The sequence below is a fragment of the Piliocolobus tephrosceles genome, chromosome 19 (genome assembly GCF_002776525.5).
Source record: "Piliocolobus tephrosceles isolate RC106 chromosome 19, ASM277652v3, whole genome shotgun sequence".
Lineage (NCBI taxonomy): Eukaryota > Metazoa > Chordata > Mammalia > Primates > Cercopithecidae > Piliocolobus > Piliocolobus tephrosceles.
In genome coordinates this window covers 23,427,501-23,453,781 of record NC_045452.1, presented here as the reverse complement: position 1 = coordinate 23,453,781, position 26,281 = coordinate 23,427,501, and the positions used below count along the sequence as shown (strand labels likewise).

General features: G+C 53.0%; 2 protein-coding genes across 3 annotated transcripts in view; one reads left to right on the top strand and one right to left on the bottom strand.

Moving 5' to 3' along the window:
• Positions 1-6,622, bottom strand: part of SEPTIN3 (septin 3) — a 429,247-nt gene extending 422,625 nt beyond the window's left edge. For both annotated transcript variants that reach the window (XM_031934573.1, XM_031934574.1), the window contains exons 1-2: positions 5,823-6,622; positions 2,535-4,057 (exon numbers count right to left, since the gene is read on the bottom strand). In XM_031934573.1, the coding sequence (XP_031790433.1) occupies positions 2,535-4,038 (1,504 nt within the window). In that variant the 5' untranslated portion in view covers positions 4,039-4,057; positions 5,823-6,622. The remainder of the gene's footprint in view (positions 1-2,534; positions 4,058-5,822) is intronic.
• PMM1 (phosphomannomutase 1) overlaps positions 1-26,281 on the top strand; it is a 63,672-nt gene that overhangs the window by 13,914 nt on the left and 23,477 nt on the right. The window lies entirely within an intron of this gene.

The window sequence follows — 26,281 nt, the reverse complement described above, 5'->3', positions numbered from 1 at the left end:
CCAGTGGGTGGGAGGTGGCCTCACAGGGGCAGAAGGATGGAGAGGAGAGGACAGCCAGCCAGATAGTTGAGTACTGAAGAGGTAAATCAACAAGGTGGGAAATAGACTGGATGAGATGGCAAGAGAGAGATGAGGAAGAAGAGGATACCCAGGTTTCTAGGCACCTGATAGAAGGTTAGGCGATGCCTACAGCTGAGAGAGTGAGATCAGGGAGGCAGGAGTCAGTTCAGGAAGAAAAGGGCTACCTCTGGACATGTCCGGGAGACATCCGGGATGTGTGGTAGATAAACCAGCTAGCTGCTGGCTGCCCACATCTGCACTTCAGGAGACAGGGCTGGGCTGCAGAAGGAGGGAGAGCTGAGGTCTGGTAGGGAGAAGTGAAGACCAGAGTTTAGGTGAGGTGTCCAGACTGAGTGTGCGGAGTGGAGGGAAAGGGGTCTGACAATCTAAAGACTCAATTCAGGCGTTAGACTGGATGCCTTCGAGGCACCTTTCCAGACCCAGAAACTCTGAGCCCTTGAAATGTTGGAAATGAGGCTGCCCAAAGTAGAAATTTCAACAATCTGGATTCCAGTCAGCTTACTGCCACCAGCCAGCTTTGGTGTGACTTTAGGCATGTCACAGGCTTTCTAAGACCAAATGAATGTCCAGCCCTTGTGTTGACCTATTTAGAGTTCTGTGTAGGACTTCCATATGTACACGGCTCCAACTTACCTTTCAGGATTAAAGGGCTGGGGGTGGGGGACCAAGAAAAAGACATCCAGGTAAGGCACCTTTTAAGCAGCAGATACTTCCTAAAAGGCTGAGTTTAAATGGATTTGGAAAGTCTCAGGTGAGGTCATTATCTCACATCCAGAGGAGGCTGCAGAGACTACCTATTAGACAAATCACAACTTCCTAAAGTGCTAGTCAGTATTTTCACATAGGAGGTAGGAGGCTTGCTTTTGTTTTGTTTTGTTTTGCTTTAAGACTCCGTTGCCCAGGCTGGAGTACAGTGGCACAATCTCAGCTCACTGCAACCTCCACCTCCCAGGTTCAAGCAATTCTCTGCCTCAGCCTACACACCTAGCTAATTTTTTTTTTTTTTTTTTTTTGAGACGGAGTCTCGCTCTGTCGCCCAGGCTGGAGTGCAGTGGCGCCATCTAGGCTCACTGAAAGCTCCGCCTCCCGGGTTCCCGCCATTCTCCTGCCTCAGGCTCCCGAGTAGCTGGGACTACAGGCAGCCACCACCACACCCAGCTAATTTTTTGTATTTTTTAGTAGAGACCAGGTTTCACTGTGTTAGCCAGGAGGGTCTCGATCTCCTGACCTCGTGATCTGCCCGTCTCAGCCTCCCAAAGTGCTGGGATTACAGGTGTGAGCCACTGTGCCTGGCCACACCTGGCTAATTTTTTGTATTTTTAGTAGAGATGGGGTTTCATCACCTTGGCCAGGCTAGTCTTGAACTCCTGACCTCGTGATCCACCCGCCTCAGCCTCCCAAAGTGCTGGGATTACAGCTGTGAGCCACTGCTTTTAAAGCTGGACACACCTATTGATCACCAGATTATTCCACCTCCTCAGGGAACAAAGAAACAACCCCAGGAGATGCTAAAAGGAGGACTCACCATAATTGCTCCTCCACAAGTTACCCCTGTTAACCTTTCTTTTCCTTTTTCTTCTTCTTTTTTTTTTTTTTTTTTTTTTTTTTGAGACAAGGTCTTGCTCTGTCACCCAGGCGGCTAGAGTGCAGTGGCACAATCATGGCTCACTGCAGCCTCAACCTCCTGGGCTCAAGCAATCCTCCCACCTCAGCCTCCCCAGTAGCTGGGACCACAGATGCATGCCACCCCACTCTGCTAATTTTTTATTTTATTTTATCTTATTTTATTTTTTGAGACAGAGTCTTACTCTGTCACTAGGCTGGAGTGCAGTGGCATGATCTTGGCTCACTGCAGCCTCCGCCTGCCAGGTTCAAATGCTTCTCGTGCCTCAGCCTTCCAAGTAGCTGGGACTATAGGCATGTGCCACCACACCTGGCTAATTTTTGCATTTTTAGTGCAGACAAGGTATCACCATGTTGGCCAGGCTGGTCTTGAACTCCTGACCTCAAGTGATCCGCCCACCTTGGCCTTCCAAAGTGTTGGGATTACAGGTGTAAGCCACTGTGCCCAAGCCTTATTTTTTAATTTTTATAGAGATAGTCTCACCATGTTGCTCAGGCTGGTCTTGAAGTCCTGCCCTCAAGCAGTCCTCCCATCTCAGCCTCCCAGAGTGCTGGGATTACAGGTATGAGCCACCACACCTGGCCAAAACCTTCTTTCTGATAGTTTCCCTCAGCCTGACCTCAGACTGGCAGGTTATAACCCAGCTCAGGGTACAGTCCCTATGTCTGGCCCTACAACCCCTATTTCCTCTTCTCCCAACCCATTCAACTGTGACCTTAGAGTCCTTCCTCCCTTTCCCAACCCATGCAAGCATGATCCATCTCCAAGCTCACCCACTTCCGCCTCCGCCGGCAGCCTAGTCCATCCCCAACCAAGTTTCTGCATTTACCTTTGGATTCTGTGGCCAGGTCCAGGGAGGCAGGCTCTGTGGCTCCGTCCGTGGCCGCGTTAGTGTGGTCTAGGGCTGGGTCTGTGGATCTGACTGGCATTAGCAGGCATGTAGCAACGTCTGATATGGTTAGGTTATTAACACTCCCCAGTGTGGTCTTCCCAGTGGCTGGGTCTGGGGTTACTGGCACAACTGAACCCAGAGCTGTACCCATCCTACTTGTGTCCAAAGCAAGAGAATTCATAGCCGTGCCCCGCTTGGCTCTGTTTACTCTAGCCAAAGCCATGGCTGTTTCCAACCTAGTGGTGCCCACTGTAGCTGTGATTGTGTCCAGCTTGACTGGGTCTGATGTTGCCGAATCCATGGCTGTGCCCTTTGTGGTCATATCTGGGTTGGCTGTGCTTCTTGTAGCCATGGCTTTGCCCAGCTTGTCTGGGTCTGAGGCTATCAAATCCATGACCATCCCTGGCTTGGTTGTCCCTACTGTAGTCAGATTCATGGCTGTGCCTGGCTTGATTGTGCCTGCTGTAGCCAAGTTCGTGGTTTTGCCTGACTTGACTGTCCCTACCGAAGATAAGTCTCTGGCTGTGCCCAGCTTGATATCCACAGCAGGGAACTCTGTGCCTGTGTCCGGTCCAGATGTGTTTGGTGTGGCTAAATTGATAGCCAAGCTAGGTCTCTCGGTGGCCATTGTGGCTAAATGTCTGGCTGTGTCTGTCCTTGTATCCATAGCAGTCAGATTCACAGCCGCGTTGGCCCTTTGGAGACGCCCCCGGGGTCTGGGGATCCCCCTGGCCCGGGGCTTGCCTTTTCCTGGAGAAGCTCTGGTAGGCGTGTGGTCAGTCACTGAGACAAGGTGCCCCTGGCCTACCGAGCCTGGCTCTGCAAGGACTGGTGCACTCTGGGCTAACCGCGATTGGAAAGGTAAGGCCAGGTAGGAACTCACCAGGGGCTTCTCCGTGGCAAGCATCCTGCTGGATTTGGTCAGACCTGGGTTCCCTGGGCCCTCAGAGTGGACCCTGCCCCCTGGCACTAGGGTCACAGGTGGTGAGCCTGGCGAGGACACCCTCTCTCCTTCATGGGGAGCAGCCTTCTTTCCTGGGGTAGGCAACTCTTCCCAGTGAGAAAGTGGGCGATCCAGGGACCGTGCCTGGATGTTCTGACGGAGAGTCAAGGAGATGGAGCTGAGCTTCCTGGGTACAAGGCTGCTGGTGGGCAGGGGGCTCAAGGAAGCCCCCAGAGCAATGCCCATCTCCTGTGGGGGCACACTCCGGGTCCTGGCTCCAAGGCCCAGCCGACTGGAGGTCTGTGGGATATGGCTTTGGGGGAAGGTATCCAAATGGATGGTCTTCCTGAGGACGGGGGTGAGGGGGGACCCTCCTCCAGGGAGTCTCGAGGGGCGGGTAGGGTGCCCCAGCACATGGCTATGGGAGAAGGAGGTTCCCGGGCCTGGAGCTCCGTGCGACTGCATCTCTGGAGGAGAAGGAGCCAAGTCGTGGTCCATCCAGGTTGTTTGTCTTCCCCTGAGGCAATCAACAGAGAGAAGAGGCCAGGCAGGGGTGAGGAGCTCAGGCCTGGAGGTCTCAGTCCTCCCCTTCCTGACCAGCAGCTGAGCATGCCAGGTCGGAAGGGGCCTGGTTCTGGGGACTGTCCAGTCCTTAGTGGAGGGCACATGTAACTTCCTTCAGTCCCCCTATGGCTCCTACCTGCTGCAGACCGACCTGTACCTCATACCCACCCCACCCCTGGCCAGCCACCACACGGGGGGGTGGGCACATCCAGTGAGCAGTCTGCCTCCAGCATGGGGGAACTCAGGCCGGGCTTACATCTCCCTTTGCCTGAGCCTGAGTGTGGCCCCCGTCTCTGTGGACAGCTCTATGGAGGTCGTATACATGTTCAGGGACTCCAGAGGAGGGCAGTGCTTACTGGAGATCTCTCTCCCTTTCTGTTCCAGAAAGAACCAAAGGGTTGTGGGTTCCCACCCACAGCAGCCAACATAGGAGCTCAGGTGTCCAGGTAGAAGGATGAGAGAGGACCAATTTGGCTTGGAGCCCCAGAACCAAGGAAGAGCCCTGAGCTGGCCTAGTGCTGGAGTCGGAAACAGAGCCAGCCCTGGAGAAGGTGAGGTTGGGAAATGGAGAGGCAGTGAGTGTTCACAGAAGGAGCTTATCCGGTGAACAAGCCATGGTCCCTGCCCTTGGAGAGCCTGCCGTGCCCAGGGATGCCAGGCAAGGAAGTAGGCAGGGCTCCGCCAAGCTAAGCATTAGGGGTAAAAAGGCGGGAGGCTAGACCTGAGCTGGGGCTATTTCTACAGAAGGCCCAAAGGTGATTCTCACCTTTCTGAAAATCCAACATGGGGCTCCTAGGCTGTATCTAGCAGGGAGGGGAGAGCCAAGGCTGCAAGTGAGCTGGGGTCCAGGCCAGGCTACAGCAATGCTCAGGCCAGGGAATGTGACCCATTCAGATCTGCAGGTGGGAACGGCACTCAGGGGCAGTGTGACGGAGGGATCTGAGGGGAGCAGGATTGAAGCAAGGATCCCATGAGGACATAGCTGAAACTCTCTGCTCCGTGGGCTGTGGAAGGGGCAGGGCTAGGGCTGGGGCTGGAGGAGGCTGCATTGCACAGGGGTAGAAGCAGCGGGACTGCCCGGGCTAGGGAGTAGGCACAAAGGGGTGTCAAGGATGAAGCTCAGGACTCTGGCTGTGGTCTTAGTAGATGGCCACTCCCTGCCACTCTGGACTCCAAGTAACTCACCCTCTGAAACAAAGTTGGTTTGGCTGCTTTTAACACAGCAGGCTGGGACCTGCAGCTGGGGGACAAGGCCAGGGCTGGTGGGAGGAGTCAGTTCCAGAAGGTTCATGGGGAGGGGAGTAATCATGTAGCCAGGTCTTTGAGGTCTGGAGCAGGGACGGGGAAGGAAGGCAGGACACCAGACGGGGAAGGCATCACCCCTCACAATGGTGCCCCCAGCCCCACATCCCTCTTCTGTCATATATTTGTATCCAAGACTGCCCTGGCCTCCAACCCTTTCCCACCTGGCCTATCGCTGCAGCCCTGATCTCCTGCCCGCTCCTACACAACCACATACACTTGGGCACACACATTTACCCTGCACTTAGCCACAAACAGCTCCCCTCAGTGTGCACACCCACACACAGAGAGCAGGCCAGAGGACAGGTTGTCCGAGGGCGTCACCCGACCCCCATCCCCTCACTGCACTCCCATCTTTCATGGATTGCTTGGTCCTTCCCCACCCCACCTCCCACCCCCCCCACACACACACCTACCTTGATCAGAGGACAGGAAGGATCCAGTGGATGATAAGGCACACACAGGCCCCTCACCTCCCTTTTACCCAGAGTCTGGCCATGGTGGCCAGCTTAGGGGCCTTGTCCATCTGGTCCCCCATCGGCTCCTGCTCAGCCTCCAGGCCACAGTCTCCAGGCACAGGGCCCAGCCCTCTGCTAACTGTCCCACCAGCTACATCCCCCAGAGACTGGGCTGGACTGGGCTCTGGTGCAGGGAGGAGCTGGCTTTCTAGGAGTGGGCGGCTGTGAATGGCTGCTCTGAGCCTCTGGAATCCTGAAGAGCCATGGGAGGCTGGTAATGGCCAGGCTGGCACTCACGGCCACCTGCGGGGTGGTTCCCTGCAGCCTGCCCTCCCCAAATCTGCTCTGTCTCCCACAGACTCTGATGCCTGGGGAGTATGCAGTAAAAACAGGGATACTCCAAACATAGCTGTACTCCGATGGTCCCAGCGCCAATCTCCCTCAGGCTCTCCCTCTGTGCCCTTCATGCCCTGTTCAGTTCTGCAACCCTCAGGCCATCTTGCCCACTCACCTGGTCTTTCCTCAAGGGGGCTGGAGTTCCCAGAGGCTAGAGCTCCTTCAACAACTATTTCCTGAGCCCCAGCTTGCTCCAGCTGGACCCTGTACCCAGACCCTAAGGGTGTGAAGAGATCTCTAGGCCTGCCCCTGAGGGGACCACAAAGGCACCCAGTCTGGCTCTGGCAATGCAGACTCTCAGCAGCCCCTGGCCCTGAGGCCGGGATGGGAGCCCTCTTCTGTGTTCCCACAGTCCCCGGCTGCCTCTGTCATAGCAATGGTGATAGCAACGATGGTGCTGATAACAGCTACTATTTCCTGAGCACTTGCTCTGTGCCCGGCACCATGCCAAGGCTGGGCGGAGCTCACAGTCTGCTAGGAAGATGGGTATGTAAACAGATCCTATAGTACTATCCTCTACAGTGATGGCAGATGTCCTCTGAGCACTCACCCTGAGTCAGGAACTAGGCTAAACATTCTCCTGGCATCTCCTTTAATCTCCGCCTCATCACCTGCTTTTTGCCGAGGAGGACATTGCAGCCCACACAACACTATGTTGTCCGGTCTACTCTCCTGTGTGTCTCTCTTTAGCGAGTAAGCTTCTGGAGCTGCACTGGGCAATAGAACTTTCGGTGATAATGAAAATGTTCTATGTCTGTGCTGTCCAGCACAGTAGCCACTAGCCACTGATGGCTACCGATCACTTAAAATGTGGCTATAGTGACCAAGGAACTGGATTTTTTACTTTAATTTGTGGCTACCATATTAGCTCAGCTCTGTTTCGTTTGTTGTTGTTGTTGTTAGTTCTTTTGGACAGGGTTTCACTCTGTCGCCCAGGCTGGAAGACAGTGGCGCAATCATGGCTCACTGCAGCCTCTTGGGCACAAGCAATCCTCCTGCTTCTGCCTCCAGAGTAGCTGGGACCACAGGCATGCACCACCACGCCCAGCTAATTTTTTATTTTTTGTAGAGATGGGGGTCTCCCTGTGTTGCTCAGGCTGGTCTAAACTTCTGAGCTCAAGCAATACTCCTACCTCCACCTCCCAAAGTGCTGGGATTACAGTCATAAGCCACCATGCACGGCCGACAGCTCAGTTCTGAAGGGCCTGGATCTTCTCTGGGCCCCACGGCCTGACAAGAATTGGCTTCAGTAAGTTTCTTTTTCTTGAGAGTCTCACTCTCTCACCCAGGCTGGACTGCAGTGGCGGGATCTCGGCTCACTGCAACCTCCACCTCCTGGGTTCAAGCCTCAGGATAATCCTACTTCAGTCTCCCAAGTAGCTGAGATTACAGGCGTATGCCACCACACCTGGTTAATTTTCGTATTTTTAGTAGAGACGGGGTTTCAACATGTTGGCCAGGCCAGTCTTGAACTCCTGACCTCAAGTGATCCATCTGCCTCGGCCTCCCAAAGTGCGGAGATTACATGCATGGGCCACCATATCCGACCAGTAAATTTCTTTAGAAAGAAATAATAAATTAATTAATTAATGATTGAATGGTGATTGTGTGGGCCTAGCACCCATCCCTCTTCTTTTTTTTCTTTCTTTTTTTTTTTTTTTTTAGACAAGGTTTCGCTCTTTTTCCCAGGGGGGGGTACATGGCGGCCACCTCAGCTCACTGCAAGCTCCATTTTACAGATGAGACGGGAGCTCTGCCTCCTGGGTTCACACCATTCTCCTGCCTCAGCCTCCTGAGTAGCTGGGATTACGGGCATCTGCCACCATGCCCAGCTAATTTTTTTTGTATTTTTAGTAGAGACAGGGTTTCACCGTGTTAGCCAGGATGGTCTTGATCTCCTGACCTCGTGATCTGCCCACCTCGGCCTCCCAAAGTGCTGAGATTAAAAGTGTGAGCCACGGCGCCCGGCCCCCATCCCTCTTCTTATCCTTTCTCTCCCCTTACAGCTTTAGGTTCTCAAACTTAGCTGGGCTCTGGTTACCAGGGCAACCTGCTGGGATCCCAGTGGATGGGGGAGGGGAGGTATCTGGTGCTTCCTTGCTTTGAGGCCCTGAGGACCGGCCTGACTTAAGGAAGAACAGAGGGTGCTGGGAAGGAGAGGGCACAGCTCTGCCGGGACAGATTGGAGCAATGGAGACTTTCCTGGGTCCAGCCCCATTGGATTACATGATCTCTGTGAGATAAGCAGCCTTGGGCTGAAATCAGGGGCCCTGGGTTCTCTCCCCACTTTGGCCAACGATTCACTAGGCAACGTCTATCAGATGAACTTGTGCTTCTGGGACTCAGTTGCCTTTTGAAATAGGGATCAGATGCCCTCATGTGGTTGGTTTCTTCTACTTCAAGATCTACAATTCCTCCATCTTGCTCCCTGCCAGGCTGTTAGGGCTTTGAGAGCAAGGCCTGAGTCTTGTTCATCTCCACATCCTCCTGCCCATCTGCCCTGCTTAGAGGCTTAGAGGACGCTGCCTGCCCAGTAATTACAGAACAAGGTTCAGCTGCCCTCTAGGGGCCCAAAGTGACAATGGCCCTCTCCTATCTATACATATGGTGCTTTCCCATCAAAGAAAAGATCCATAGGCCTGGAAGTGGCCTCAGAGAACAGAGGCCTCCACTCAACCACAAAACCATCCTGGTGGCCTCCCAGACAAGTGGTATAGACTCTGGAGTCCTTCAAGCCTGGGTTTGTTAAACTATGTGATTTTCAAACAAGTCAATCCCCCTGAGCTCCTGTCTCATCTGTAAAATGGAGATTATATCAGTCAGGACGAGTCAAGTTATGCTGCAGTAACAACCATTCCCAAATCCCAGTGGCTGATAACAACATATTTATTTATTTATTTATTTTTGAGACAGGGTCTCATTTTGTTGCCCAAGCTGGAGCGCAGTGGCGCAATCACAGCTCACTGTAGCCTCGACCTACCCAGGCTCAGGTGATCCTCCCACCTCAGTCTCCCGCGTAGCTGGGACTACAGGCATGTGCCACCACACCCAGCTAATTTTCCTTTTTTTTTTTTTTTTGAGATGGAGTTTTGCTCTTGTTGCCCAGGCTGGAGTGCAATGGCATGATCTCAACTCACTGTAAACTCTGCCTGCCAGTTTCAAGCAATTCTCCTGCCTTAGCCTCCCAAGTAGCTGGGATTACAGGTGTGGGCCACCACACCCAACTAATTTTGTATTTTTAGTGGAGGCAAGGTTTCACCATGTTGATTAGGCTGGTATCAAACTTCTGACCTCAAGTGATCCACCCTTTTCAGCCTCCCAAAGTCCTGGGATTATAGGCATGAGCCACACCCAGCCTAATTTTTCTAATTTTTGTAGAGACAGGGTTTTGCCGTGTTGCCCCGGCTGGTCTAAAACTCCTGGCCTCAAGTGATCCTCCTACCTCAGCCTCCCAAAGCACTGGGATTATAGGCCTGAGCCACCACGCCTGGCCACGATGATAAACTGATTTCTCATCCATGTCTCATGTCCACAGTAATTTGGGTCCACTAAGGCTCTGCTCTGTGCCCTCTTCCCTCTGGGACCCAGGCTGCCTTCTAGTGCATTGCTAGTCATGTGGCAGAGGGAAAGAGGGAGTGACAAATTGTGGACTAGCCATTAGATGCTTTGGCCTGTACTCACTTCTAATTACAACTAATTGGCCAAAACTAGTCATATGGCCCCACTCATCACAAGGAGGCAGGAAAGTTTAATCCTACCATATGCTGACAGCTAGAGAGTCAGAAACCTTTGGTGAACAGCAGTGAGGACCCACTTGCATGGTTGCTATAAGAATGCAATGGGGGCCAGGCATGGTGGCTCATGCCTGTAATCCCAACACTTTGGGAGGCCGAGGTAGGCAGATCACGAGGTCAGGAGTTCAAGATCAGCCTGGCCAACATGGTGAAACCCTGCTCTAGTAAAAATACAAAAAAATTAGCTGGGCGTGGTGGTGGGCACCTGTAATCCCAGCTACTTTGGGAGGCTGAGGCAGAAGAATCGCTTGAACCCAGGAGGCAGAGGTTGCAGTGAGCCTAGATCACACCATTGCACTCCAGCTGGGTGACAAGAGCCAAACTCTGTCTTACCAATAACAACAACAACAAAAATGCAATGGGGGCCAGGCACAGTGGCTCCCACCTGTAATCCCAGCACTTTGGGACGCTGAGGCAGGCAGATCACCTGAGGTGAGGAGTTCAAGACCAGCCTGGCCAACATGGCAAAACCCCGTCTCAACTAAAAATACAAAAATTAGCCGGGCATCATGGTGGGCACCTATAATCCCAGCTACTCAGGAGGCTGAGGCAGGAGAATCACTCGAACCCAAGGGACAGAGGTTGCAATGATCCGAGATCGTACCACTTCACTCCAGTCCGGGCGAAAGAGCGAAACTCTGCCTCAAAGCAAACAAACAAAAAACTGCAACGGGCAATTGCTAGTCCATGAGCTCAGTCCATGTTAGCCATTCAAATTGTTGCCTTGGCACTCTGATTTCCTTTTTTAGGTATGATTTTTATGTATCCTTCCATGATTTCCTCTTTCTCATCAGTTCCAGCTGTTTACAGCTGCAGAAATAGAGGGAAATGGAGCTGCCAAGGTTCACACAGTGAATCAGTAGCTGGACACCCAGGTCTCCAGGCTGCAAATACTGAGCCCTTCGTACCTTATGAGGGAAGGAGAAAAAAGCTCTGCCTGCCAGGGGTTCTCTGAAAGGGTGGTTGACTGAGACTGTGATAGTCTTTTGAGAGAGCCTGTAGCCTTTGCTCTTCTCCCAAAGCTGGTCTCTCAGCCTTCCCAAGCCCTTCCTACTCAGCCAGTGTGGAGAACTGAGGGGGCGGAACAATGAGGAGCCTGTGCCACCCTCCAGGGCTGGAATCTGAACATTGCAGCCATTCTTACTCAGGGACCCTGTACATTCCCGCCTCCTGTCCTCGTGTTCTGGGTTGAACCCTGACACACCTGCCCTTCCCCATCCTGACAGCTCTCAGATGATGGGAAAGCTCCCAGGACTCTGCAAAACCTCTCAAAGCATTTTAAAAACCTGCACACAGCGTGACGCCCAGGAAACCTCCAAGCCTTTCTGAAATCTTGGTTTCTAAGCAAACAGGCAACCCCTGGCAGGAATTCCAAAGAAACTAGCCCCATTCTTGCCACAGGCAAGCTTTCAAGGAGGCCCTGCCCAGTGCCAGGCAGGCTGTAAGCCAAGATGAGAAGATGCGGTCACTGCTCTCCACTGACGAGAACAAAATCACAACACAAGATTAGCATTGTGGAAAGCCGCTGGTAGGGCCAGGGAAGGCTTCCTCGAGTAGGTAGTAATGGGAAGGTCATCGGGTTCTCTGTCCGGGTCTAAGCCTTCCTTGAAAAGCCACTTTCTAGATGCTTAATCCCCCTGCCCTCCTGCCACTGGCTCACTTGCATTCTGTGTTTTGGCCACACCACTCACAGTCCTCAGAAAGGACAGGTTCTCTCTGGAGTCCGTGGCTTAATACCTGCAGCCTTCTTTTCCCTTTGCAGGGAAAACTCTTATTCCACCTCCAGAACCCAGATTACTAGTCATATCCTCCGGGACGCCTTCCTTGACAACCCCCTTCCCCAACAATTAGGCACTTCTTTGGTTCTGTTTTTAGTTCTGCACACATACTTCTCTTGCGGCAGGTACAGTTTTATAATTTGTCTGTTGGCCGGGCACAGTGGCTCACACCTGTAATCCCAGAACTTTGGGAGGCCAAGGTGGGCGGATCGCTTGAGGTCAGGAGTTCGAGACCAGCCTGACCAACATGACAAAACCCAGTCTCTACTAAAAATACAAAAATTACCCTAGCATGATGACGTGCACTTGTAGTCCCAGATACTTGGGAGGCTGAAGCAGGAGGATCGCTTGAAGTCGGGAGGCAGAGGTTGCAGTGAGCTGAGATCACACCACTGTACTCCAGCCTAGGCAACAGAGTAACACTCCCTCATAAAAAATACTACTACTAAATTAGCTGGGCATGGTGGCACATGCCTGTAGTCCCAGCTATTCGGGAGGCTGAGGCAGGAGAATCGCTTGAATCCGGGAGGCAGAGGTTGCAGTGAGCCGAGATTGTGCCACTGTACTCCAGCCTGGGCAACAGAGTAAGATTCCATCTCAAAAAAAAAAAAGAAAAAAAAAGCACTACTACTACTAATAATAATTTGTCTGTTTATACCTCTGTACCCTCCAGTTTGTGAGATCTTCTGATGCAGGGATATCCTCTTCTCCATTACATTCTTGGTGCCAGGCCTAAGTATGAGACATGCCCCTCTGTAGAGTTCAAGAGGATAGCTATGGGCCAGGCACAGTGGCTCATGCCTGTAATCCCAGCACTTTGGGAGGCTGAGGCGGGTGGATCACGAAGTCAGGAGTTCAAGACCAGCCTGGCCAACATGGTGAAACCCCATCTCTACTAAAAATACAAAAATTAGCTGGGCATGGTGGCACGTGCCTGTAATCCCAGCTACTTGGGAGGCTGAGGCAGAAGAATGGCTTGAACCCCAGAGGCAGAGGTTGCAGTGAGCCAAGACCGTACCACTGCACTCCAGCCTAGTGATAGAGCAAGTCTCCTTCTCGAAAAAAAAAAGAAAGAAAGAAAAAAAAGAGGATAGCTATGTGATACACGACTTTTATACAGTGCTTTCTTCCCCACTATCTCCTTCGACATCTGCCATCACCCAGTAAGGGAGGTAGGCCAGGAGTGATATGAAAATGAACAGGGCTCAGACGGGCACAGTGGCTCATGCCTGTAATCCCAGCACTTTAGAAGGCCGAGGTGGGCAGATCACAAGGTCAAGAGATTAAGACCATCCTGGCCAACATGGTGAAACCTTGTCTCTACTAAAAATGCAAAAATTAACTGGGTGTGGTGGTGCACACCTGTAGTCCCAGCTACTCGGGAGGCTGAGGCAGGAAAATTGCTCCAACCTGGGAGGCGGAGGTTGCAGTGAGCCAAGATCGCACCACTGCACTCCAACCTGGCGACAGAGTGAGACTCCGTCTCAAGAAAAAAAGGAAAAAAAAAAAAAAAAAGAAATGAACAGGTCTGTATGGAGAACCTGACAGGAGCTGAGCACAATGCCAGACACCGGCAGGGGACATTTATGTGGGCTTTAATCATCTGTGATTCTCAGTGCCTGACACAAAAATGTGTGGTTGTGTTTCTGAGAGCTCAGGAGACTTGCCCAAGGATGTGCAATTTAAATCAATGGTTTTATAGGATTTACTATAATCAAGTCTTGACCTCGAATCACTCTTAGTCCAGTCCTCTGACATCCCCTGGCAGATGGAAGAAACATCCTGCCTCCATGGGCAATGGCCTGTTTCTGTAGACTCTGCCATCTGGGTCAAACCTTCCCTCCCCTCCACTGTGTTGCTTTTACTATCCCATCTGAAGCATTTCTTTTTCCTATTTAGAACCAGAAAAAGGTTGGGTGCCATGGCTCACTCCTGGAATCCCAGCAGTTTGGGAGGCCAAGGCGGGTGGACCACTTGAGGTCACGAGTTCAAGACCAGCCTAACATGGTGAAACCCTGTCTCTACTAAAAATGCAAAATTAGCTGACCATGGTGGCACGTGCCTGTAATCCCAGCTACTGGCAGGAGAATCGCTTGAACCTGGGAGGTAGAGGTTGCAGTGAGCCGAGATCGTGCATTGCACTCCAGCCTGGGCAACAAGAGTGAACTCTGTCTCAAATAATAATAATAATAATAATAATTTGTCTTTCATGAAGAGTGAATCTCTCCCTTCTATCACATAACAATAAACAGATGGGCCAGGTGTGGTGGCTCACGCCTATAATCCCAGCACTTTGAGAGGTGGGAGGATTGCTTGAGCCCAGGAGTTCAAGACCAGCCTGGGCAACATAGCAAGAACCCATTTCTAAAAAAGAAATAAAAAGGCCGGGCGTGCTGGCTCACGCCTGTAATCCCAGCACTTTGGGAGGCTGAGGCTGGTGGATTGCCTGAGGTCGGGAGTTCGAGACCAGGCTGACCAACATGGAGAAACCCCCCCCCATCTCTCCTAAAAATACAAAATTAGCTGGGCGTGGTGGCGCATGCCTGTAATCCCAGCTGCTTGGGAGGCTGAGGCAGGAGAATTGCTTAAACCCGGGAGGTGGAGGTTGCAGTGAGCTGCACCATTGCATTCCAGCCTGGGCAACAAGAGCAAATCTCTATCTCAAAATAAATAAATAAATAAAATAAATAAACAAATAAAGACCTCCTTGTGTTTCCCCTTTCCCTCTGGCTGCCAGGAGGCTTAGAGACAAGTAATAATAACAGCATTACAGTGGGAGTCAGAGTTAAAATATTTCCTCCTTACTCCTATGTTATGTGGCTCCTTCAGCTGAAACCTTCTTGAATCTTTTAGGGGAAGAACAGGTGTAAATAAACATTTATGTAATGAGCCCAGGGGAGAAGTCTGGGAAGGGATCCAGGTTGAAGAGCAGAGTGCTTGGATGAATCTCTCACCCTCCCTTTGATGGCAGCCTAGGGTGAGAAATCTTGGTACAGCCCTTGAATGGAGGCGGCTCTCCTGAGAGGACTGGCCACCGTGAGGCCTCCGGCAGGGTCACAGTCAGCACCCTCCCTGCCCAGGCTGTGAAGCTCGTGACCATGAACACATTTACACTTCAGACTCTCTGTGGCTAGAATTTTTATTTTTAAGGAGGAGTCAGAAAAAGAGATTCTAGTATGAAATCTCCTCTGGTGAATATTGGCAACTAATTTGCATTTTTTCAAAACACTGTGTGGGACAAATCAAACGTGGCTGCAGGCCAGATCACGCCTGGAGGCCTTCCCTCGCTGAGCCAGTGCTCAGCCAGTCGAGCCTAATCTACCTCCAAAAGAGTCCGTTTGTTGTGATTGAGGTGGGGTGGGGGAGTTTACATCATTTCTCCTGAAACCTGCCTTTTCCTCTCCCTACATCCCAGGGGCTCTGCCTTGTTCTGAGATGACCCACACTGAACCCACAGACTTTCACCCACAGGACACTGCCCCAGCCTTGGGTGACTGGCCTAACATGGACACTTGACCTAAAATGAGACAACGAATCCTACCCGAGATATTTGCGGTGTGGGCAGAGTGAGGGACTGGTAGCTCCAGGGGCTGGAGCTGTGAGGTACAGAACTTGCCAGCAACTGGCTGCTGTGTTTTCCATGCTGAGGGTGTGACAGTGGTGACTAACAAGAGAAAGGATCCTAAGAGGCTCTGCATGCATGGCTCTAGTTGTCCTAAGCCCACTACTTTCCTATCCTAAAGGGACAGAACACCCCAGTGTCCTCATGATATCCGGCCTTCTTGGCCAAGCTTGGAGAGTCCGGTTTCTGTCCCTTGCAATGATCACTCCTAACTAGATTGGCTTGGGCCCTTTTCAGTCCCGCCTCTGACCATGGCTGGGAAAGAGTTTTCTGGGTTTTTTTGTTTTTTCTTGTTTTTTTTTTTTTTTTTGAGACAGAGTCTGGCTGTGTCGTCCAGGCTGGAGTGCAGTGGCACCATCTCAGCTCACTGCAAGCTCCGCCTCCTGGGTTCACTCCATTCTCCTACCTCAGCCTCCCGAGTAGCTGGGACTACAGGTACCCGCCACCACGCCTGGCTAATTTTTTGTATTTTGTTTAGTAGAGACGGGGTTTCACCGTGTTCGCCAAGATGGTCTCGATCTCCTGACGTTGTGATCTGCCTGCCTCAGCCTCCCAAGTGCTGGGATCACAGGCGTGAGCCACCACACCCAGCCGAGTTTTCTGGATGAACAGCGGCTGCACTGAGCTTCTAATCCCAGCCTCACACCCCTAACTCTCTGAGAAACTAAGGCAGTTTGGCTGGGTGCAGTGGCTCATACCTATAATCCCAGCACTTTGGGAGGCCAAGGTGGGTGGATCACTTGAGGTCAGGAGGCTAATACAAAAATTAGCCGAGTGTGGTGACGGCCACCTGTAATCCCAGCTACTCAGGAGGCTGAGGCAGGAGAATTGCTTGAACCTGGGAGGCAGAGGTTGCAGTGAGCTGAGATTGTTCCACTGCACTCCAGCTGAAAAGAGTTGACTCTTTTTGTTGACAGTGTAAGGCTTTGTTTTGCATCTTGGTTGTGCCTGAATTTGTATCCTAACTAATAATATACCCCCAGGAGTTCCAGTTAACATTTTTGGGGTTTTGTTTTGTTTTTTGACACAGAGTTTCACAGTTTTTGCCCAAGCTGGAGTGCAATGGCAGGATCTTGGCTTACTGCAACCTCCGCCTCCCAGATTCAAGCAATTCTCCCACTCTGGCCTCCACGGTAGCTGGGATTACAGGCATGTGCCACCACACCTGGCTAATTTTGTATTTTTAGTAGAAATGGGGTTTCACCATGTTGGCCAGGCTGGTCTCGAACTCCTGACCTCAGGTGATCTGCCCACCTCAGCCTCCCAAAGTGCTGGGATTACAAGCATGAGCCACCGAGCCCAGCCCAGTTAACATTTTTGATTGTCCTAACAGAAGAGGGGGCAAGCAACTGGCATCTACTGGGTAGAAACCAGAGTTGCTAAACATCCTACAATGGGCAGGACAGCCCCCTACAACCAAGAGTGATCCAGTCCAGAATGTCAGTACTGCAGCTCTTGGGAAGCCCTGGCCTACCTTCCCTGGGATTTAGTGTTCCCATCCCTAAAATGGGGACTATGGAGCTGTCATATTTTTCATGAGGACCAAGTGAGTTGACAGACATGATGCTCCTTTCAGGAAAAGACACAATCCTACAGAGATCATCATGAAGTCTTTATTATTGAGAATAAATTAAGATGGAAGCCCCAGCGAAGGGGGGCGGGGTGAGGCAGGTTGCCAATCTGTGTCCAAAGTGGGGCAACAGAGTCTCCACACAGGAGGAGGGTTCTAGGCTGGGCTTGGAGTCTGGCGGGGCCTGGCTCAAGGGGGCTGGGCTTGGCCCCAGAAGTGTGGCACAGGACAGGGAGGGAAGGTAGGGGCTCCTGCCTGCTGCCTCAGTCTTGGGGAGGGGGAAGGGCTAGGAAACTCCAGCAGAGGGAGGGGGTTGGGACCCACTATGGACAGTCCTCACACAGCCCACGGAGTTCACCCCGTTTCCACCACCTCCTGTCCTGCCTGGGGCTCCCACGCTCTCTCTCACATGTACGCATATCCTCATCTCCCCAAGCTTTCCCGCTCCCCCCGTCCGACTTTCTCTCTCTCGCCTCCCCAACCCTCTACCAGGGTCTTACCCTTCTGCACACCCCCACCACACACCCTCACCAGTTCCAAACCTGAGCCCTGCGGGGTGCGGCTGGGCTGGCCCAAGCTGACATCCCTCCAAACGAGGTTCTTAGGTTCTTCCCTTGGGTTGCCTTTGACGCCTGCCGCCTGAAGCTGCAGGGCCGGTGCCACTGAGTGGAGGCAGGGGAGCTGAGTGGGGAAACAGGATTTCACGAAGAAATGACGGCTCGGGAGGCTCAGGACAGGCAGCCATAGCCATGCCTGACTCCAGTGGAGGGGCAGAGTGCTGCGCAGCACAAAGGCACCGGGGCCCAGCGGAGGATGCTCCTGAGCTTGGGAGAGTGGGCTCTGGGTGACTCGGCTTGACACGGAGAGCAAGCCCTGGGCCAGCCAGGCACCTAGCTGCCCGACCTCCACTGCCAGCGCACCTGGGGCCTCTGTCGGGAGAGCCCAGGCTGCAGAAGGATCGCGTGGAGGGCCAAAAGACCGGCCTCCCTCTGCTTTGGGGGGTCTCCGGGCTGGGCGGGCTGGGCGAGCTGGGGGAGGGCGCCCGGTGCCGCCCGCCCATCCCCTTCGCAAGTCAGCTCAGACCTCGGGGCCGCCGAAGGCCAGGTTGTCGCGCACCATTAGCGTCTTGCGGAGGTCGCGGTCCACCAGGGGGCGCTGCATGCGCCACTTGTGCGCCTCCTGCAGGCCCGGCTCGAAGTAGTAGATGCAGGCGCCGAAGCCCACCAGAATGAGGACGGAGATGACCAGGTAGACCGGCACGAACCAGTCCAGGAAGTGCGGCATCGCGGCGGCCTTGGCTGCGGAGACACAAGGTAGTGAGGGCCAGCAGAGGTGCCCCTTGTCCCGCCCATCCAGAGGGAGACCTTCAGGCTTCACAGAGCCGGAGGCCCAAGCATCACTTTACAAATGGGAAGACTGAGGTCCATTAGAGCAAGGGCGGGGAAGCGGCTGATCAAGACTACGTGGTGACTCAGCAACCCAGGCCTCCTGGGCAAGCACAAAGCTGTCGCCACGCCATGGGGACACCCAGGTCCTATTCACCCTTTAAGGAGACTTACGCTGGGCGTGGTGGCTCACGCCTGTAATCCCAGCACATTGGGAGGCCAAGGCGGGCAGATCACCTGAGGTCAGGAGTTCAAGACCAGCCTGGCCAATATGGTGAAACCCCATCTCTACTAAAAATACGAAAATTAGCTGGGCGTGATGGCATGCGCCTGTAATCCCAGCTACTTGAGATAGGAGAATCGTTTGAACCTGGGAGGTGGAGTTGCAGTGAGTCGAGATCGCGCCACTGCGCTCCAGCCTGGGCGACAGAGCGACTTAGCCACAGGCAGTTCTGGTTGAGTCTCTTGCCAGGATGTGTGCCCTTGGGCAAGTTGCCTAACCTCGCTGGGCCTCGGCTTCCTCCCCTACGGAAGGGGAAAGGGATAACACCTCTACACTGGTCCTAGTGAGGATTCACTGATCCCTGGATGGGGCCTGTGCAGGGCACTCAGTAAAGGACAGGTTGGGCGATGCCTCCTCTGGTCTCCCTGCACTCCTGAGCCCTGGGGCACAGCCCTGACTGCAGCTGCCATGGCTGCCAGTTGCCAGCACCTGCCCCTGAGATGAGTGGATCTCCCAGCCACCTGCATGCCCTAGCCAAGTGTGGCCTGGTGAAAGTGTAGTGAACAAACACCCATTGAAGGAGACCTGGTTGATGTCAATGGATTCTACACAAGCCCAGTTTCATAGTTATAAGGACATGGCCCCTAGCACCAAAACATTTGGGCAAGATATTCAGAGCTTTGGTTTCTACATCTATAAAATGAGAATGAGGCTGGACGTGGTGGCTCATGCCTGTAATCCCAGCACTTTGGGAGGCCGAGGAGGGTGGATTGCTTGAGACCAAGAGTTTGAGACCAGCCTGGGCAACATGGCAAAACCCCGTCTTTACTAAAAACTCAAAAAATTAGCTGGGCATGGTGGCACACTCCTGTAACCCCAGCTACCCAGGAGGCTGAGGTGGAATGATCACCTAAAGCTGGGAGATCGAGGCTGCAGTGAGCTGTGATGGCACCACTGCACTCCAGCCTGGCGGCCTGGAGCAAGATCCAGTCTCAAAAAAAAAAAAAAAAAAGAAAAAGAAAAGAAAAAGGGAATGGTAACAAGTACCTAGGTGATAGGGCTTTTGTATCTGCTGAATGAGTTAATTTATGTAAAATATTCAGAACTAGTGCCTGGCACATAACAAGTGCCACACAGTGAGTTTGTTTTTATTCTCTGAGCCTCAGTTTCCTTATCTGTACAATGCGGATAGAAATAGCACCCACGTCCTAAGCGTACTTCAAATTTTTAACAATGCCTGAAGAGCATTTTGTGGCTGGGCGGGATGGCTCATGCCTGTAATCCCAGCACTTTGGGAGGCCAAGGCGGGCAGGTCACCTGAGGTCAGGAGTTCAAGACCAGCCTGACCAACATGGTGAAACCCCGTCTCTACAAAAAGTACAAAATTAGCGGGGTGTGGTGGCCCATGCTTGTAATCCCAACTACTCAGCAGGCTGAGGCAGGAGAATTGCTTGAACCCAGGAGGCAGAGGTTGCCGTGAGCCACGATTGTTTCATTGCACTCCAGCCTGGGCAACAAAAGTGAAACTCTGTCTCATGAAAAGAAATAATTAAAATTAAAAAAGCATTTTGCACCATTCTGCCTGGCACAGAATCAGCACTCAGTCAATATCAGCTATTGTTATTTCCACTAAACCAGAGGCAGAAAAGTCAGGAAAGTGAAAGGCAGCAGGTGTAAGGTGAGTTGCAAACCTTATATACACCCAGACTCTTTTTTTATTTTTATTTTTATTTTTTTTGAGACAGAGTCTTGTTCTGTTGCCTAGGCTGGAGTGCAATGGCATGATCTCGGCTCCCTGCAAACTCCGCCTTCAAGCAATCTCCTGCCTCAGCCTCCCTTGTGAGTAGCTGGGATTATAGGCACCTGCCACCACGCCCAGGTAGTTCTTGTGTTTTTTAGTAGAGACGGGGTTTTGCCATGTTGGCCAGGCTGGTCTCAAACTCCTGACCTCAAGTGATCTGCCCACCTCGGACTCCCAAAGTGCTGGGATTACAGGCATGAGCCACTGTGTTCGGCCCACCCAGACTCTTTAGAATGGCCCAAAGGTGCCCATCTGCTCCCTGCCAACCTCCCCCTCCTCACATCGCCCACTATGTGCAGTCACATGGAACTGCCTGTCCGTCACCTACATGCGCCTACACATTATGCAGTCCTCATCTTTGCATATGCTTTCATTTTTTCTAGAATGTTCTTTGCATTCTTGTTCACTTGGCAAATTCCTACTCATACTTCAAAAGCCAGATCACAGTCTGGCTGTGGTGGGTCACGCCTGTAATTCCAGCATTTTGGGAGGCTGAGGCAGGTGGATAAGGCCAGGAGTTGAAGACCAGCCTAGCCAACATGGAGAAACCTCGTCTCTTCTAAAAGTACAAAAATTAGCCAGGGGTGGTGGCAGGCACCTGTGATCCCAGCTACTCGAGAGGCTGAGGCAGGAGAATCGCTTAAGCCTGGGAGGCAGAGGTTGCAGTGAGCCGAGATGGTGCCATTGTACTCCAGCATGGGCAACAGAGTGAGACTGTTTAAAAAAAAAAAAAAAAAAACTTCAGGAGGCTGGGGCAGGCGGATCACAAGATCAGGAGATCAAGACCATCCTGGCTAACACAGTGAAACCCCGTCTCTACTAAAAATACAAAAAATTAGCCAGGCGTGGTGGCGGGGACCTGTAGTCCCAGCTACTTGGGAGGCTGAGGCAGGAGAATGGTGTGAACCCAGGAGGCAGAGTTGGCAGTGAGTCGAGATTCTGCCACTACACTCCAGCCTGGGCAACAGAGGGAGACTCCGTCTCAAAACCAAGAACAAAAAACAACAAAAACACACAGATCACAGATCATCTCCTCCAGGGACAGGATGATGCAGGGCCTATTGAACCCACCCCCAACCTTCCCTAGTTTTAAGAAAGGGGTGACGTGAGGAGCCCACCTTTGCCTGCCCGGCAGGTAGAGCACTGTTTGAGTTCTTCCACAAACCTCATAACAGGCCTATGGGGCAAGCGTCACTATCCACATTTTACAGATGAAGAAACTGAGGCCCAGACAGGCTCACTAACTTGCCCTGGCTTACCCAGCTGGAAAGTGGCAGAGCTAGATGCCAAACCCCAGTGATGCCCTGAGACTTGCGTCCTCCAGGGGAGGGAAAGGCACCTGAGCAGGATGAAATGAGCAGATGCCCACCTTGCTTCTGGGGAGGGAAGCAGGGGGATGGATGGAGAGAACTCCAGGTAGGTCAGAGCGAAGCCCTCACTCCTCTGACCTCCGTCTCCAAACTCCAGCTCCTCTTGTCTCTCTACTCCCAGGTGGGCCTGTGAGGGGAGCTGTGGCCCCAAGGGAGGGAAAGATGCTGCTTCCTGGTCCTGCATCCATCTGGAGCCCCTCTCCTACCCCCAAGGTCCTCACTGGCTGTTCTTTGTCGAGGCAGCGACATTGTCTTAAAGCACCCTATTTGTGGAGGAACAAAATGAAGAGTGCACTGATTGTCCAAAGTAACTAGCGCAGCCAGGGCAGGGGAGCATGTAGGACCCAGCACCTCTTAACCAGCTGCCTTTCTGGGGAGCCGGAGAGAGTGCAGGATTGCCTGGTGCTGCCAGGGTTGGCGAAGGTAGGGAAGAAGCACCCCAGGCAGGGAGGCTGTTCCCTGTGTGACTTGAATGTGTCCAAGGTGACTCATGCCCCCTGCCCAGGCCCAGCCAGGCCCCCAGTTTCCTTCCAGCTTAAACATGCAAATGGGGGGCTGGGGCAGAACAGAAGCCATTTCAGCCACGATGCTGGGGGGTGTGGAATAGAGATCAAGGTCCCCCAACCTCTCCAGCCCTGCGCACAAAATCCCAGGCATTCTGAGGCTGACTGAGGACCCCGTGGTCTCTTCCTGATTTCTCAGGGAACTGACCTAGGTGGAAAAGCCACACACACACTGGCCTCCTGTGTGACCTTGGCCCCTTCTTCACCCTCTCTGGGCCTCAGGGTCCCCTGTGCACAGTGACAGGGTGGGGATGGGGTTACCAGATGATCTATATGGAATTTTCCAGCCTCATTTCAGCCAAAGTCCTGCCTGAGACAGTGTGAGTTTCAGAGCCCCTCTCCCTACCTCCCAAGCCATTGGCACCACTCGGTGCCCTCCGTGTGCCCAAAGACCCACCTCACGCCCTGCAGATGCCAGTTCCGGGGGCTCTGCACTGAGCACACCGCCTCAGCCTGAGCAGCTCAGCGTCGGCCCGTGGACTCATTCGCAGCTGCTGTCCCCAGAGACACTGCTATCTGCAGCTGTCCTGGGTGCTGGAGGCAGAGATAGGGCAAGGCCAATGCCACCCACGGGAGACGGAGCTTCTCACACCCGGGGGCTCTGAGTGGGCCAGGAGGGGGCAGTCCTGGACTGGCTCAGCACCCTGGTACCTCTCCTGGCCCATCAGAGACCCTTCACCCTAGCCCCCACTCTCAAGATGGCAGGAGGTGGGACCTGTCTCAACCAATCAGCAGCCTGGCAGAGCAAGGGCTTTATCTTCCGTTGCCCTGGCAACCAGCCTTCTCTTCTGGATCCCTGGTACTGTGCACGTGGTACAGCAGATGACAGGGCGGCAGGATTGGGGGAGTGCGGGAGGGCGAGTCACCCAGCAGGCTGCAGCACCCCAAGCCTGGTGGGCCTAGAGAGGAGAGGACCACGGCTGATAACTCTAAGGGTTTGATGGTTTGCCATTTGGGAAGCAGGGAGAGACTGGGGTAACTGGCAAGTGCGTGGGGACACAGAATCAGTGACCAGTAAAGCCCAAGGGGGTCATATGTTATAGAAGGAAGAACCAAGACTGAGTCTGAGAGTTCAGACACATTGGCTCAATGTAACATTTCCTATGCACCAGACACTGTTTTCAACGCTTTGATTATATTAACTCTTTTCTCATTCATGGTCACACAGCAAGAAAGTAGCAATGCCAGGGTCGGAGCCCTAGCCTGGCTTTCAGGACCCTCGCAAATGGCTGCCCCTCCCCATTCTGCCTCATCTACCCCACAGCACCCTTGGCTGGTGTACAGCCAGCATAGGCATTGAGCGTTCCCATCTGCCAGCTGGCCCCACACGTCACTTCCTGCAGTCCTCCCAGCTGGATTGGAGTTGAGACCCCATTTTGTGATGAGGCCGAGAGGTGAAGCTCCTGGCCTTCTCCTTCTCCCAGAGCCCTCAGCTTCTCAGTGACTGAGCTGGAGTTCAAAGCCAGCGGCTGACGTTGGGGGTGGGGTCCACCTTCCCAAGTGTGGATCCTCCCCCTCTCCCTATGCCATAGACCAGGTATCTGCCACATGTTGAGGGCTTTTGTCTCAGGAGGAGAGAGTAGCCCCCCAGGGCCCATGGGGCGTGGCTGGGAAGAGGCTTCCAGGAACCACCTCCCTAGGGAATCCCTTCCCAGAAACCTGGGGATGGGCAGGGGAAACGCTCTGGGTGAGGTTGCTTCAGGACCTAGGTCCCCCACCACAGACACCTCTGGGGCCATCTAGGGGCTCTTCAGGTATGACGGGTCCTTTCCAGCATACGTAGGACAAGGCGGGTGACTGTGAGTTCACAGAGGGTTTGTTTTGTTTTGTTTTGAGACAGAGTCTCGCTCTGTTCGCCAGGCTGGAGTGCAATGGCGCAAGCTCGGCTCACTGCAACCTCTACCTCCCGGGTTCAAGCAATTCCCCTGCCTCAGCCTCCTGAGGAGCTGGGACTACAGGTGCCCACCACCACACCTGGCTAATTTTTTGTATTTTAGTACAGGCAGGGTTTACTATATTGGCCAGGATGGTCTCGATCTACTGATTTCATGATCCGCCCACCTCAGCCTCCCAAAGTGCTGGGATTACAGGTGTGAGCCACCGTGCCTGGCCTTTTGCTTTGTTTTTTAAGACAAGGTCTTGCTCTTTCACTCAGGCTGGAGCACAGTGGTGTGATCATGGCTCACTGCAACTTCTGCCTCCTGGGCTCAGGTGATCCTCCCACCTCAGCCTCCTGAGTAGCTGGGACCACAAATGCATGCCACTATGCCCAGCTGATTTTTTGAGACAAGATTTTGCCACATTGCCCAAGCCGGTCTTGAACTTCTGGCCTCAAGCTCTCCTCCTGCCTCAGCCTCCCAAAGTACTGGGATTACAGGCATGAGCCATCACCTGGCCAAAGTGCTTTTTAACATTTTGGGGTGGGAGAGCAGAGGAGTTGGGGGAAGAATCACAAAGGGGCAGGAGTAAACTTTTTGGGGTGAAGGATATGTTCAGTGTCTTAATGGTGATGGTGGCTTCTTAAGTATATACATATGTCAAACTTATCAAATTGTGCCCTTGAAATACATGTAGTTGATTATATGTGTCCCTTATGCCTCAATAAATCTGTAAAGTATGTGATCCATGGCCTGTGGGCATTGTTTTAGCCACTGATTCCTTATTCATACAAAAGCTTATGGGAAGCTCAATACATAACATAGATAAAGCTGAGGTTGCTTCGGTTCAGTGGTAGGGTGGGGGTGGGGGTTCTGGACCCGACCCAATCAGAATCCCTCCTGTCCCTCACAGGACCCCAAGTCATCTCCCCAGGGCTCCACAGAAGCTGATTTGAAAAACACTGGCCCAGAGGACTCTGATGACTCTGCCAGCTTGGGTGTTCTGGATGTAAGAACCTCCAGGCCTCGATCTGGCCTCCTCCCCATCCCTACCCTTCATCACAACTACTTTCTGTCCCCAGGGACACGGGGCAGCTTCCCCTGGGTTCCTGCTGCTCCTGGCTGCTCCCCAGTGGCCTCTCCCACTACAGTACCTTGTTTCTCTTACCAGTGGTAACTCCCTGAAGCAGTTTGGCTCCTCTGGGACCAGGGTCCCCAGGGCAGGCACTCAGCACACACTGGCGGATTGGGTCTCAGCCCGGCCCCTCCTGAAAAGTCCCCACCAGAGTCCAAAGTCTTTTCCCAGCCCACCACTCTCTAAGGGCCTCAGTCTCCGGGAGCTCAATCACCTCCGTGGCCTCACCTCCTCCCCTGTTCTTCTTACTCCACCTGCCACAGCCACCGGCCTCCTTGCTACGCCTTGGAAGTGCTTCCCACTCAGGGGTTTCCACTTGCACTGCCTTCTGCCTGAGGCCTCTTCTTCATCATACTTAACGGGCCCCTCTCTCACTGAATTCAGACATCTGCTCAAATGTCACCTTAGGCAGGCCTCCCTGCTCTAAAGTAGCCTCCTCCCATCCATCTTTTCTCCCAGTCAGCTTTAGTTCATCATCTTCTTTTTTTTTTTTTTGAGATGGAGTCTCGCACTGTCACCCATGCTAGAGTGCAGTGGTGCGATCTCAGCTCACTGCAACCTCCGCCTCCCGGGTTCAAGCGATTCTCCTGCCTCAGCCTCCCAAGTAGCTGGGATTACGGGCGCCTGCCACCACCACACCCGGCTAATTTGTTTGTTTTTTGTTTTTGTGATGGAGTTTCGCTCTTGTTGACTAGGCCAGAGTACATTGGCATAATCTCAGCTCACTGCAACCTCCACCTCCCAGGTTCAAGCAATTCTGCTGCCTCAGCCTCCCAAGTAACTGGGATTGCAGGCATGCGCCACCACACCTGGCTAATTTTGTATTTTCAGTGGAGACGGGGTTTTACCATGTTGGTCAGGCTGGTCTTGAACTCCTGACCTCAGGTGATCCACCTGACTTGG